General features: G+C 35.2%; 1 protein-coding gene and 1 long non-coding RNA gene across 28 annotated transcripts in view; one reads left to right on the top strand and one right to left on the bottom strand.

The window, feature by feature from the left end:
* LOC141407652 (uncharacterized) overlaps window positions 1-14194 on the bottom strand; it is a 109623-nt gene that overhangs the window by 24489 nt on the left and 70940 nt on the right. The gene's annotated exons all lie outside the window — the stretch shown is intronic.
* MINDY3 (MINDY lysine 48 deubiquitinase 3) overlaps window positions 1-14194 on the top strand; it is an 81545-nt gene that overhangs the window by 33144 nt on the left and 34207 nt on the right. For 12 of the 27 annotated variants that reach the window (XR_012417503.1, XR_001493315.4, XR_012417490.1 and 9 more), the window contains 2 exons: window positions 5048-5118; window positions 9792-9872. The exons of 4 other annotated variants lie outside the window; for them this stretch is intronic. Coding sequence is in view for 10 of the 23 variants with exons in the window: in XM_074001121.1 (XP_073857222.1) it covers window positions 5048-5118; window positions 9792-9872 (152 nt within the window). In the remaining 13 variants the exon portion in view is untranslated. Of the gene's footprint in view, window positions 1-5047; window positions 5119-9791; window positions 9873-10429; window positions 10552-14194 lie in introns of all 27 variants that reach the window. 11 more of the 27 variants (XR_012417494.1, XR_012417489.1, XM_074001120.1 and 8 more) reach the window with 4 other exon arrangements.

Raw genomic sequence — 14194 nt, 5'->3', positions numbered from 1 at the left:
CATTTTTTGTTAGACACGTTTTTCCATATTTACGTGTTTTTATTTCTTCTGTTCCACTGATCTATTTACTAGTGACTTCTTATGCAAAACTTCACAATTACATAGTTTTATAATATACTTTGATATTCATTAGCGTGTTTCCTGACATTATACTTTTACAAAATTGTCATAGTCATTTCTACATTATCTATTCCAATTGAACTTTTCTCTCAGCTTTTCAAGTTCCAGTTTTAAGACATCTTTGAAGATTTGGATTGATTATATTGTATTTATAGGTTATTTTGAGGAAATTATATCTTCACAATATTATCTTCCCAACTATATTGTTTTGTACATTCTTTAGTAAAAATTACTTAGTGTTTTATATAGATTATATGGTCCTGAATCCATATACTTCATTCTGCCCCAGCTTTTGAAACGGTCTTTTGTTTCTCCAATAGAACAGAAATAAGGCACAATAGAAGTAATCAAACTAAATGTATTCTTGCCCATTCTTTCACAGTGGCTAGTGTGATATTTTTCAAACTCAGTGAGATCATGTTTCTCTCTCCCTTAAAACCGTTCGATGGCTGGCTTCCCTATGCACTTAAAATAAAATCCAAACTCCTCCTAAGGCTCTCAAATCCTTTTGTGGTCTGTTTCCTCTCTACCTGCCATCCATCTTCATTTTGTACCACTACATGTATGTTGAGCTAAAGTTTTCTTTGATTTTGATTTTCTGGAGATTAATTTTTTCATGGTCTCTTTTTTATCTTAAAGGAATTCTTCAGTATTTGTATATTATTTTTGTCCATAGTATTTTTGTATGCTTATTTGATGGTTATTTTTATTTATTATTTTCTTTATGGGATAGGGAAAGAGTCAACTCTTGTAATTCAGAAACCCAGAAGTTTCATAGTTTTTTGTGGGTTTTTTTGTTTTGTTTTGTTTTTATAAAAAGAAATCAGTATTAACAGCCAGTCCAATGCATAGCTAATTGAAAGATGATGGAATCATACATAGAATAATGCATATGTTACTTAGCTCAGTTTAGCCATTCTACAATGTATACATAGTTCAGAACATGTTGTACACCATAGATATATACAACTTTAATTTGTCAATTAAAAAATAAACAGAAATGGATATTATAGTTAGGCCAAAAAATATCATCTTTCTTTGGTGCTTCTCTGGTTATATTCCACTTAGTATGTGGAACTCCTAAAAATGGAGTCAGAAACTGAATGAGTCTTCATGGTTTGTTTCATTCTCTTTTATAAGATAATCAGGTGGGGCATATTGGCTTGTGCCTTTAATTTCAGCAGTTTGGGAGGCCAAAGCAGGAGGATCACTTGAGGCCAGGAGTTTGAAACCAACCTGGGCAAGATGGCAAGACCCCGCCTCTGATAATAAAAGATAGTAAATTAATTCTGGCAAAGAAGACAAGAATATAATCACAAAGTAATTGGAATTTTTTGCAACTGTGGAGTACATGCTTGGGACCAGAAGCATTTCAGATTTCTGGGTTTTTTTTCAGATTTGGAAATATTTGCATTTTTCCTTACCGGTTTAGCAGCCCTAATCTGAAAATCCGAAATCCACAATGCTGTAATGAGCATTTCCTTCGAGAGTCATGTTGGCTCTCAGAATGCTTCAGATCTGGGAGCATTTTGGATTTCAGACTTTCAGATTAGGGATACTTGAAAATAGACACTTTCAAGGCTTATTGAGAAAGTCTCATACAAATAAATTCTGTAAATTGTAACGTGAGAATATTATATCCTCACTGTATTACAACTTGGCATAAAAGTAAATTTTCCTAGTGTGATGATGCTCTTGAAACTATCATAAGAAGGTAAAAATGTTAAGTACATATTCTGTTTAAGAAAATAGGCATAATACATTTTTAAAATGTTACCATCCAAACTAGGTGTCTAGGCATGTGTTTACTGATCAAATCTGAATAGTTCATTACCCAAGAATTATGAACAACTAGTTTGCTGTATTTAGTAACATGATAATATTATTAGACATTTGTTTAAAAACCCAGGGAAACAGATGATGTAGTATCTAATTGTAACACTAGGTGGTGGTAACTGATTTTAGAAATTAAACTGTGAAACTGTTTCCCAATGTGTGTATTCTTTTTACATGAAAACATTTAAACTTGCTTACATTTCAGAAGGAAAGGGAGAGAAAAGTTTGCAAAGATATGAAGTATCCATTTATACCTATTTGGGCTGTTCCCTCCCTTGTTTTGCTTTAACCTGAAGATTCTAAGACCTTTTAATCTCATGCCCTTTATGTTCTTATGAAGGATCCCAAAGCAAATAATCAGTGTTTTTCATGTTAGACGTTGAGAAAATTTTAAATATGTATTCACTTTAAGTATATGAAAAAATGTTCAACATCACTGATCATGAGAGAACTACAAATCAAAACCACAGTGAGATGTCATCTTACCCCAGTCAGAATGGCTATTAAAAAACAGCAAAAGAAGTGTGGCGAAGATAGAGAAAAGAGAACTCCTATATGCTGTTGGTAGGAATGTAAACTTGTACAGCCACTATGGAAAACAGTATGGAGATTTCTCAAAAAAACTAGGATTACCATTTGATCCAGCAATCCCACTACTCAGTGTCTACCCGAAGACAAAGAAATCAGTTTATCAAAGGAATGCCTGCACTTGCATGCTAATTGCAGCACCATTCGCAATAGCAAAGATAGGGAATCAACCTAAGTGTCCATCAACATGTCAGTGGATAAACTGGAATCTATAAACAATGGAACTGTATTTGGCCATAACAAAGAATGAAATCCTATTATTTGCAGTATACATGGATGGCACTGGAGATTATAATCTTAAGTGAAATAAGCCAGAAACAATGAGACAGAATCACATGCTCTTATATGTGGGATCTAAAAAAATTTGATCACATGGCAGTAGAGAGTGGAATGGTAGATAACAGAGACTGGGAACGGTAAGTGGCGGGTGGTGGGGGAAGCATGAGGGGAGTGGGTTAGAGTACAAACATACATACAGTAAGATGGAATAAATGCAATATTTGATAGCAGAGTAGGATCACTATGCTTAACAAAACCATTGTTCTTGAGTGATGGAAATTCTTCATACCCTGGCTTGATCATTATGTAGTATATGTGTTTAAAAAAATTTCACATTTACCTCCTAAATTTGTAGAAATGAAACATAATTAAAAAAAATATACCCTTATTAATATTAACATAAGTAACATTTTAATAAACCATTAACAAAAATTAAGGAGAGTGACATTGTTTTAAATTTTTGCAAATCCCTTTAATGCTTGGCTTACTAGTAGACAGTCGGATCTTCATATATGCTTATAAATGTAGTCTGATACAACATAACAGATCATTCAACCTCTGTAAAACTCTGTAAAAAGGTAATTAACATCATATTATTAAAATCATGTTGATCTCACATAGTCTCTAAAAGGGTCCTGTGATCCCTAAGGAATCCTAAACCACAATTAAAGAAGCATCACTCTCCCCGATCTGTGCTTGTAAGAAGCTAGTGACAAAGTACAAACTGTATGTATATGCACCTTCTATTAATTTTGGATTTACCAATCCAGAAAGTTAAACTGTCAGCTCTTGCCTTACACCATCTAGATGTTGTAGTTAAGGCTACATAGTAAAATGTTGGCCACAAAAATGACAGAGTTAATATTCTTATTACATTAATTGATAAGAAAATATATCCTAATGGAAAAATGGACAAAACATGACCAGATGGTAAAAAGGATGCAAAATTATATATATATTATGTTCACAGTGAACATAATTTTTAACCAGAAAGAAATGCTTTTTAGATATATTATGGACCCGAATATATTATTATATTAATGTATGTTAGCTGAAGGATATCGTTTATGAAAAGACTTCATTATCATCACATTTTTGTTCTCTGTGGTGTGTCTATTCTGACTTACCCACATCCATAACTTTAACTCTCATCTCTATGCTGACCATTCCCAAATCTTTATATCCAACCCTGACCTTTCTCCCCTGTATTCATGAGCCTTACTTCCAGCTGTTTATCCCTCTCTAGCTAGAGCACCTAAAGGTACCTCAGTCCCAGCTTGTCTAAAGCCAAACTCATGTTACCTCTTGACACGAGTCCAGAACCTACTTCTTAATTCTCTGTTAATCACTATTTATCATGTTCCCCAAGCCAGAAACATTTAAGGAAACTTGGCCAAATTCTTCATTCCTTAAATGCATTGATTTTTCATACCTGTTTGCTGTTTCTTCTGCTTTGAATTTTCTTCTCATCTTCTTTTTGGCCTGGAAAACTATAATATGCTTCAAGATTCAACTCCCTGTTAGCACTTTTATAAGCCTTTCCTAACACTGTAAGCAGATACTCTCATACCACTCTGTGTGTACAGAGAGACCACATGTTTTTTTCATCTGTCGTCTTTGGTAAAGTCGGAGCCTTTCTATGGTAGAGATCATTTTCTATTCATCTTTATTTCCCCAGTCTTAAGCACACGGCCTGTGTTTATTTACAGGAAAGAGGGATGGCATTAAATGCCCATGTTTTAAGTATTAGGCAAGTACAGTCACTGCTACCCAATGATAAATTTTACCAGTGATTAGCATATCCATTTTTGTTTTTCAAAATGAAAGTCAATTCAAGTTAGCCCTTTTACATAGGTATTAAGTCTCTTTTTCTTCTTGTATTTTTGTCAACAATCGCATGGATTTCAGGGAGTAAATTCTTTCATTTAAAAAGTTAACACTGAATATCAAGTTTTATAAATACATTTAATATACATCTGAAGTATCACATTTACCCACCACAAAGCTGATCTAATGGTATTTTATAATGAGCAATACTGTAATGATTAGTTGACATTACCTTCTAATAAATACATGCTAAGTTTTAAAGTATAGTTTTGGGTAAAAGTTAAATTTTTGGTGTAGTATAAATATATATACATATAAGTACGTTTCAAATTTATACACACTACTACAATGCTAAGTTTTTGTTTTTTTTGTTTTTTTGTTTTTTTGTTTTTTGCAGAACTTCTTGGTATACATGAACAAGCAGCTGTAGGATTTTTAACACTAATGGAAGCTTTAAGATACTGTAAGGTAAATTGATTTTTAAGGTACTTTGAATGTTTTTTTTGTTCAGATGTCCACTATTGTGGATACTGTTTTGTTCCTCTGACAGTACATTTGAGCACAGCAATATTGTTCAGTACCGCTCTCTTCTTCCTTCCTATCCCCTAAGTGTGGTTAAGCTGGCTGATTATGCTGAGTTTCCTATGCCAGGTCTATTGTTATTTTTTGTGGGAGGAGGGGCAGAACCCAGTACAAAATAATTCAAAAAAACTACAGACGTCTATTATTGAATATGAATTTATTTTTGGCAAAATGAGGATGAAGAAAGCACTGTTTCTTTATTACCTAATGAAGAATATGCTTCACCAAAACAACTGGTAATACTTTATTAGGCAAAGAGAAAGAATTGCCAGATGCCTGAAATTCTGACTTTATTCCGTCTGAAAAATGATTTCACACTAAAAAAAAATTCAAGCATTTTACAGCGTTAAACTCTTTGACACATGTACTAGGGCTAGGAACTGCCATGTAACTCTCATTTATTGCTGTTTATTTCATTCTCCTCCTACACAATCTGAAATCACCTGAAATGGGTATTGTAAATAATTTTAAATGGGATGTAAATCATTACTGACTTGAACTTCATAAGATGTCACAATTTGGGAGAAAGACGTAGGTCTAGTTTTTTTTCATTAAAAAAAATTTTTTAAATAGAAACAGGGTCTTGCTATGTTGCCTAGCCTGGTCTCAAACTCTTGACCTCAAGTTATCCTCCTATCTTGGCCTCCCTCCCTAAGTGCTGGGATTACGGCATGAGCCTAAGGCAGCGGCCTTCCTTTTCTATTTTAGAACAGGGTTCCATAGCAGTGGTTCGGATGGTGATGATTATATGTGATAACAATAACCATGGTTTATTCTCTTTCTTTTTTTGTCAGACAGCTTTCCTTTTTCATGGTAACACTTGAACACTGGGTGATATGCATATGATAATCAAATCGGATTTGTCCTGCCCTTACTCTTTTAGTAGTGATCATATTGTTAAACAGTATTTGAAGTGACTTTAACTGTATAAGCTAAAGCTATTCTGAAACAGCCTGGCAACTAGAGAATCAAAGTGCATCCCCTTCCCCCTAACACATTTACAGAGACATTCATAGATCCTAAAGAAAGTTAAGCATGGAGGCGGGGGTTGGGGCAGGTGAGATGTGCTTGCATGCCTGCGTCTTGTATGATGCTAGGGGGTGGAGATTTTATATTTGGAAATATTTCCTGTGTATCCCTTAAGACCTTGATGGTCTTTGCAGTTGCATTGCTTTCTCTACTGCTGTGCTCCAACCACACTGGTGTCCTCTCACTTTCCCAGATATGCCCAGCCCTCTCCAGTTCTTGCTGTCCTTTCTGCCTGGAGTCATCCAGCTCTTAAGATGGATGGCTCAGTGCCCCCTTCAGGCTGGACTTCAGATCGTTCCTCAGAGACTTTTTTCTTGACCACTCCCTCAGTTACTCCTTTCCACAATATTTAATAGGAATGATTAATGACCCTTTTTATTTACTTAACTTTTTAAATCTTGAGTTTGCTTTTCTATTGTCTTCCCTAATGGAATATAGACTCTTTGGAAACAGGGACATTACTAGGTACATATTAGGTGCTAGGTGCTCAGAAATATTTGTTGAATGAATAAATGGACATATTCACCAGAATTGTAAGGTTTTCTAAATGTGAGCTTTACTTTGCTTTAATTTTTAGGTAGAACAGAAGGACATTCTCCTCAAGATCTTAGTGGGAAGTCAATTGCTGCTGTATATTCTTCTGTTTATATATTGCTGTAGTGTTTTAGCAGTTAACTATGGTTTTAAATAAGATATAAGGACTCTGTTAATGGTGCAGCAAAACACACTAACACTTGCATATGTGAAAGGCAAAACTCTGTTCCTTCCAACTGCAAATGAGAGAGGGCAGCCAGGCAGGGCCACATGCAGGATTGCATCTGGGGACTGGGGTACAGCAAGCTGGAGCCATAGGAACAGCTTATGTACCTCAAGTAGGATGGGGTCAGCTAGATTGCCTGGACTCCCCTGTGGATTGGCTAATTTGAATACTTCTGGGGGGCTCTTGGGTTATCCCTAATAGTCTGGTACTTGACTCCAGGGTGATTAGGGTGATCCCTGGAGTGTGGGAGACCTATAATGGTAGTGGCTGGAGTAAGAACTTAATTAGCTATCTTTTTCAAGGAAATGACTGGCCTCTAGTCAGGGCCTCAAAAGTGAGTCCAGACAGCATTTTTTGAAAATCTGTATTACACTGCAGTGTTCATCTCTAACTTCTCAAATTCTATGTATATTTTACATTTACTTTTTATCAGATGCTTAGAGGAATGGCATTAAGGAAGTCATTGTGCTTTTGTTAATTTTGTAAGTCTGAACATTTCCCCATGCTTTGATAAGTGTAGCAGATTTCCCTTTAAAGGCAAAATTAACATTTTGCAATATCATTTTGACCATACAAGCATTAATACAATTAAGGTGATGAAATGATCTCTTTCTCCCTCCCGCAGTCTTTCTCCTTCTCAACACACACGTGCAAACCCAACGAAGAATAAGGTGGCTATGGCTACTTTTGACTCTACTTTAAAAAAAAAATAGATTTATAACTCACATACCAGAAAATTCACCATTTAAAAGCATACAATTCAGGACTTTTTAATAGATTCATGATGCTGTGCAATCATTACCCCAATCTGATTCCAAAATGTTTTCCTTACCCACAAAAAGAACCTTAAACCCGTTATCAGTCACATGCTCCTCCCACTCAGCCCCTGGAAGCCACTACTCTGCTTTCTGCCTCTGTGGATTTACCTCTTTTGTACATTTCGTACCAATGGAATCATATAGTATGTAGCCTTTAGTTTCTGGCTCCTTTCACTTAGCTTAGTGTTTTCATTGTTCATCTGTGTTTTTACATGTGTTAGTATTTCATTCCTTTTTATGACCAAATAATATTCTTTTGCATGTTAAACCAGTTTTATCTGTTCATCAGTTGGGTTGTTTCTACTTTAGCTATTATGACTAGGGCTGCTGTAAACATTGATGAACGAATTTTTTGTGAACATGTTTTTATTTTTCTTTGGCATATACCCAGAAGTAAAATTACTGGTCAAACAGTAATTCTATTTTTAACTTTCTGAGGAAGTGTCAAACTGTTGTTCAAAGTGATTACACTTATTTATGCATTCAATATATTTTTACTGTTATAACACATTCCATGAGTTTAGCATTCATTTATTCTTTTATCTTTTTTTACTTCTACCTGAATTCAAATGCACACTTTTTCTAAAAGAAAGGTTAATATCTAATCTGTTCACCACACGAGGCACCATGTGATGTGATGGAAATCTATCAGAGTAGAAGTCAGAAAACCTAAGTTCTAATTCTAGCTCTGTACTATTTAGTTGCTTGAGATGAGACCAGGCACAGATCCTGTGTATTTCTCTGGTTCCATATATATGAATTCAAGGACTTGCACGGCTCACCTCTAAAATCCTTGTCCACTCTGGAACTGTGATCATACCTTTCCCTCTTTCTTTGTTCCTTTTCTTTTATTCTTCTCTGCTGTTCCCAAACCATCCTTCCTACTTTACTGGCTCAACATTGCCACATTAGCACATCTAACTCATCCCTCCCATCATAGGACAAAGATACTAGTTTCTCTGTCCATGGATACAAAAGAATACCTATTTTCCACTTCCCTCCTAGTGATAAGAATAAATTCCACAGGGCCAGGGTGGTGGTTGAAGCAGGGGCTGCTGGCTGATTAGGAAAGAGTTTTTGGCCTGACTGCCGCAAACAGCCACTTGGAATTCCCCAATTATAGGCAGTCTGTAAGAAAAAGGAAAATGCAGCAAATTGTATTGGTAAGATTCGTCATTTTTAACTTAAAGTTTCTGTCTTCATATGAGAGTGGGATTGAATGACATGAGCGTGTTGGGTTTCATAAGTCTATTCTATTTGTTCAGTATTATGCTTTTTTTCCCTCAATCACACACACACAATTGTGTTCTCAAGTTTTTGGTATAGTAATGTTCACAGATTATATAACCTTGAGAGCAGGGTACAAATAGGGCTTTTTATACATTTTAAAGAGACTGTTCTTATTGTGAAACTTTGAACTTACCTTTTATTATGAAGAGTCAAATAACAGGACACTTACATACTTAAATGGTTTAAACTGTAATTTTTCTTGATTCTTTGGGAACAAAGATGTTCTTTCCCTTTGATTATTCATAAATCTACTCATTTGATAAACTATAATTATTTTCCTTATAAAGTTATTATCAACAAGTTTATAGTTTTAGGGTTTGAGGTTTCATGCTGAAATTCTAAGAAGTGGTCATTTTATCTAGGAACTTGAGCAAAACCTGAGAATGACTCTTAGAGCTAAATAGTTATCTCCAGCTGTGTTAAATCTATATTGTTGTTGTTTTAATGTCAAAGTACAATATAAGCTCAGTACCGACAGTCTTTTATGCTCATTTTTACATTCAGCATTTGATCTCTGTGGGTGAGATGCTCGGGCACAATACATTATTTCAGTTAAATATAAATTGGACACTTTATGCTTCAGATATTTATGGGCAAATATTTAAGAGGCAGTATAAATTTTTAATTTGTTTATTTGTTTTATTTTGCTACATTTGTTCTAGGTTGGTTCTTACTTGAAATCTCCAAAATTCCCTATTTGGATTGTTGGCAGTGAGACTCACCTCACCGTATTTTTTGCCAAGGTATGCTTATAGCAGGATTTTTTTTTTTAAGTTATGACATCAGGCAAACAAGTATTATAAGTTCATATTTGGTTTGGATCTTTGTGCAAACTTCAGTCTATTCCCACAACAAATGAATTGTTCAAAAATCTCAAAAACTAATACCGAAGAACATACTGTTTTCCTGCTCTAAATCTGGAGTCTTTTAATCAAAATCTGTCATGATTTAGTTATAATTTCTTTTTCTTTCTTTAGAGCTTTAGCTTTTGAATTTTTTCGGAAATCACTGTTATGGAGAAAGCAACTGAATTTTGAAGTTTTAGATTGCTTTTTTTGTAAGTAGGATACAAGATTAACTTAGATGATACATGATGTAAAATGTTTTAATTACAGCATCTCCTTTGAAAAAAATTTTTAAGTCTATTAGTACTTCAATGGTATTGAAGTCAAATGCTCTTTTAAGATTGATTACTTCCCACAATTTTAATTTATACCTGATTACAATATTGAAATAGCTGAAATATATCTGAATATTTCTTTTCGTTTTGTTTTGTTTTTTTTTTTTTTTTTTTTTTGAGATGGAGTCTCACTCCGTTGCCCAGGCTAGGGTGCAATGGCACAATCTCGACTCACTGCAACCTGCGCCTCCTGGGTTCAAGAGATTCTCCTACTTCAGCCTCCCAAGTAACTGGGACTACAGGTGCGTGCCACCACACCCAGCTAATTGTATTTTTAGTAGAGACAGTTTTGCCGTCTTGGCCAGGCTGGTCTCAAACTCCTGACCTCAAGTGATCTGCCCACCTCAGCCTCCCAAAGTGTTGGGATTATAGGCGTGAGCCACTGTGCCCCGCCATATCTGAATATTTCTATTTCAAAATTCTTATAACGAAACTATTTTTAAATCTCAACTATAATCTGTATGTCATGTTTTTCCACAATTGAGTGGTTAAGAGCTTTGTCCTCAGACAACTTTGGTTTTAATCCCAGCCTTGCCACTTCCTAACAATTCTCAGCCCCCTTTCTGTGTCTTTAAAATAGGGATTCATAATAGTACCTAGCTTTTAGAATTGCTGTCAGGCTTAAATACAAAGTAATTAGCAGTGCCTAGTACAAATTAAATACTCAGTAAATCTTAGCTGTGGTCGTCGTCATCATCATCATCATCATCATCATTTTTAGTATTCAAGAAACATGTATTAAACATCTCTGGGATCATAGGTAACTTGATAGGTGGCTGAATGTTCGTAGGAAGATACAGAATTGTATTTTTGAGGTTTCTTCATTGTGCTTTCCTGATTTCTCCTTGAGCTTTTTGAGCATACATTTGTCAATCTAAGTTTATTATTTGTTTCTGTAGAAAGTACAAATGGTATAAATTGTACCCTAGTCTGAATTGACAATGCTAATTTTCGTGAATGTAATTACGTATTACTGTATTTAATTTTATTGCGTTGGCAAAAATCCAGATAGGGGTTATAGAGCAAGATACATAATTACCTTTTCTTAAGCACAGAAAGCTTTAAAATTAAACGCTAAAAGTACAGTGTTACTGATACATTGCATTTAGTCTGAAAGCTTTTGCTATTTATTTCCCTCCTGAAGTAGGAAGTTAAAAAGCACAATGTGAACTACAAAAACTGACAATTACTAATTCCTGAGTGGGGATTTCGTTTTATACATTTCCATAAAAGAAAATTAATTCTGACTTAACACACAAAAATGTATTTTCAAACCAATTTTTAATCATGTTTATCTGCAACCTTATTCTCTAAGGAAAACTAATTAGATGAAACTAAAATATATGAAATATAAAAGATGACAATATTTTAAATCTTAAGTTTTAGAATTGATATTTAAGAAACGATTTGGTTGTCAGAACAGTAGGAGAGATTTCACAGAAGGTGAATACAAGGAACAGTGCCAAATGAGCGGTGAGTCTGAGGACGTTATCTGAAAAAGTTAGTGATGTTGAGGGAGTTCCTAAGAGTGGAATAGGCCCTTCTTTTTATGACATACAGTCTTCCTACCTGTCCTGATACATTTGTGGTTCCCATACCACTTGCCCATTGTGCTGTTGCATGTGTCACACAGCACACAGTTTCTAATTCCCATACTGTTTTCTGCATGTTCCATGGCAGCCAGTTAACTTTGTCTAGGGCAGGGGCTGTCTCTCGCCCACCTTTTTATTCATAGTTCCCCATCAGGTGCAGTAACATGTTGAATTAGAGACGTGCAGTTAAGAGAAAAACACAAACTCCTGCCATGTGGGTGTAGGAACTCTTGAATTTTATACTAATTGTTACTGTTTTGAGACTTACCTGTGTAGTCTCAGGATCTGGTATATAGTCTAGCACATTAGGGGTGGGAGGAGTTATTAGTTGAATGAATAAAACTTTTGGACAGATTTCCCACATTTGGGTTCCAGTGACATTTATATTCCCCTAAGAATATTTTACACAACTCATTGTGATGCTTCATTGTGTAGTATCTATATACATTCTTAGAATATCGAATTTGGATTGTTTGAAATGTTACCTTTAAAATGAGTTACCAGTGAAGAATTGTTTTTTTCCCCTTGAAATAAAAGTAAAACAAAGCTGGAAGATCACCTTAATGGCAAATGAGAACAATAATACTTGATCACATTTATTGAGTCCTGTTTTGGATTTGTTAAATATAAACTGATGTTCTTATAGTCTTCACCACATAAAAAATACTGGAAATTTTGCTCTTCTGAAAATTATAACAAGAACCATTATTCGGCCCTTCCTTCTTTAATATTTCTGCATTTGAGCAAGCAGTTTTGGCTGTGGATTTTTCTTTTTTCTTTTTTTTTTTTTTTTGTTTTTGTTTTTGTTTTTTTGAGCTTGGTGAGTTTGCTTTATTATACATTCAGTGGCCTGAAACAAACAACATTGTTTTAATATTTCCCCAGCAGTTCCTTGTAAGTATTATGTCTTTTTTTTATAAAACTGATATGTTTGTTGGTGTATTTCATGTGCTGACTTTTGTTCTGGTTACAGTTAAGTAAAAGAGTCTATTTTAAGTTCATAATTTTCAAGGCAATCCATAATTTGGCATTGTGAAATGCCTGTGAAGAACAGTGGAATTCTTCATGTGCCTTACGCGGTGAAGGTGGTAATAGTTGCAAGTGTCTTCATTCATTCATATACTCAATTATCAGCTTTTTACTGGACTCTGGTATGTGCCTGGCATTATGCCAGGTGGTGTGAATACAGTGGTGAGCAAAAGTAGATATGGGCCTGTTTTTAATGGAGGCGGACATTCTCCTTGAGTTACTCAAGGATCTTCAAATAATCACATAAATTTACAAGTGTGATGAGTGCTGACAAAGCACAGGTCCGTAATGCTGTAAGAATTTATTGTAGTTTTGGAAAACTGGGATGGTTCCTTGAAAAATTGATGCCTCAAATGAGAACCTGAGGTATCAGATTAAAGCAGAAGAAGAGAGGGGAAAGAGCATTCTCTACGTCACAAATAGAGCAAATTCATGCCTAAACAAGGAAGGACAGACAGACAGATGAACTGGGGTGAGAACAAACTGAAAGACAAGGGCTGGAGGGAGCACTGAGAATTAGGGAGACAAGGTGGAAGATGAGGCTGGAAGAACAGCAAGCCATGTTACTCTTTGATACTAAGAGTTACGACAACTGGACTTATGAAAAATTGGTAGTGGGAGTAGTTTTGGGGGAGGTGGGAAGGAAGGGAACAGGATTAAATTCACATTTGGAAAAGATAACTCTGGCTAATTGTAGAGAATGGATATATTGAAGGATAACCCAGGGAATAGGTAAAAAAGACTTCTCTAGTTGTATTTCAGGTAAACAACGAGTGTAATTTGGTCCAGGGTAGTGAGGTAGAGGGAATAAGCATGGATTTCAGAGATTTGCTCCTGAGGTAGAATGACAGGACTGCGTGATGGATTGGATTTGGCAGCAGAGGGGTAGAAATGTCTAATAAGATAGGTGTGGCTAATGATTAGATCTTAGAGCTTTAGAAAATGTGTATGTAACAGTTTAGCTGTTGTTGAATGTAACTGCTCATTATGAAAGCAATTTGTTCACTATATGCATATCACATAATAAGTGGGATTGGGGAAATGAGAGATACCTCTCAGGCAGGCATGCTGAGCTTGCTGAGACAGGCTATGCTGTGGCTTCTCTGACATCACTTTCTCGTATTTCCTTCCAAAGAGCAGTGATGGGAGACAATCTATTACGTAGACTGATGCACCACGTAAAAACTGCTTAGTTTTTACATTTAAATTTAGCACTAGTGAGAGCTGTCAGAATCCTTTGACCCACATCTATACTTTATGCCAA

Source organism: Macaca fascicularis, chromosome 9 (genome assembly GCF_037993035.2).
Source record: "Macaca fascicularis isolate 582-1 chromosome 9, T2T-MFA8v1.1".
Lineage (NCBI taxonomy): Eukaryota > Metazoa > Chordata > Mammalia > Primates > Cercopithecidae > Macaca > Macaca fascicularis.
This window is presented reverse-complemented; position numbering and strand designations above follow the sequence as displayed.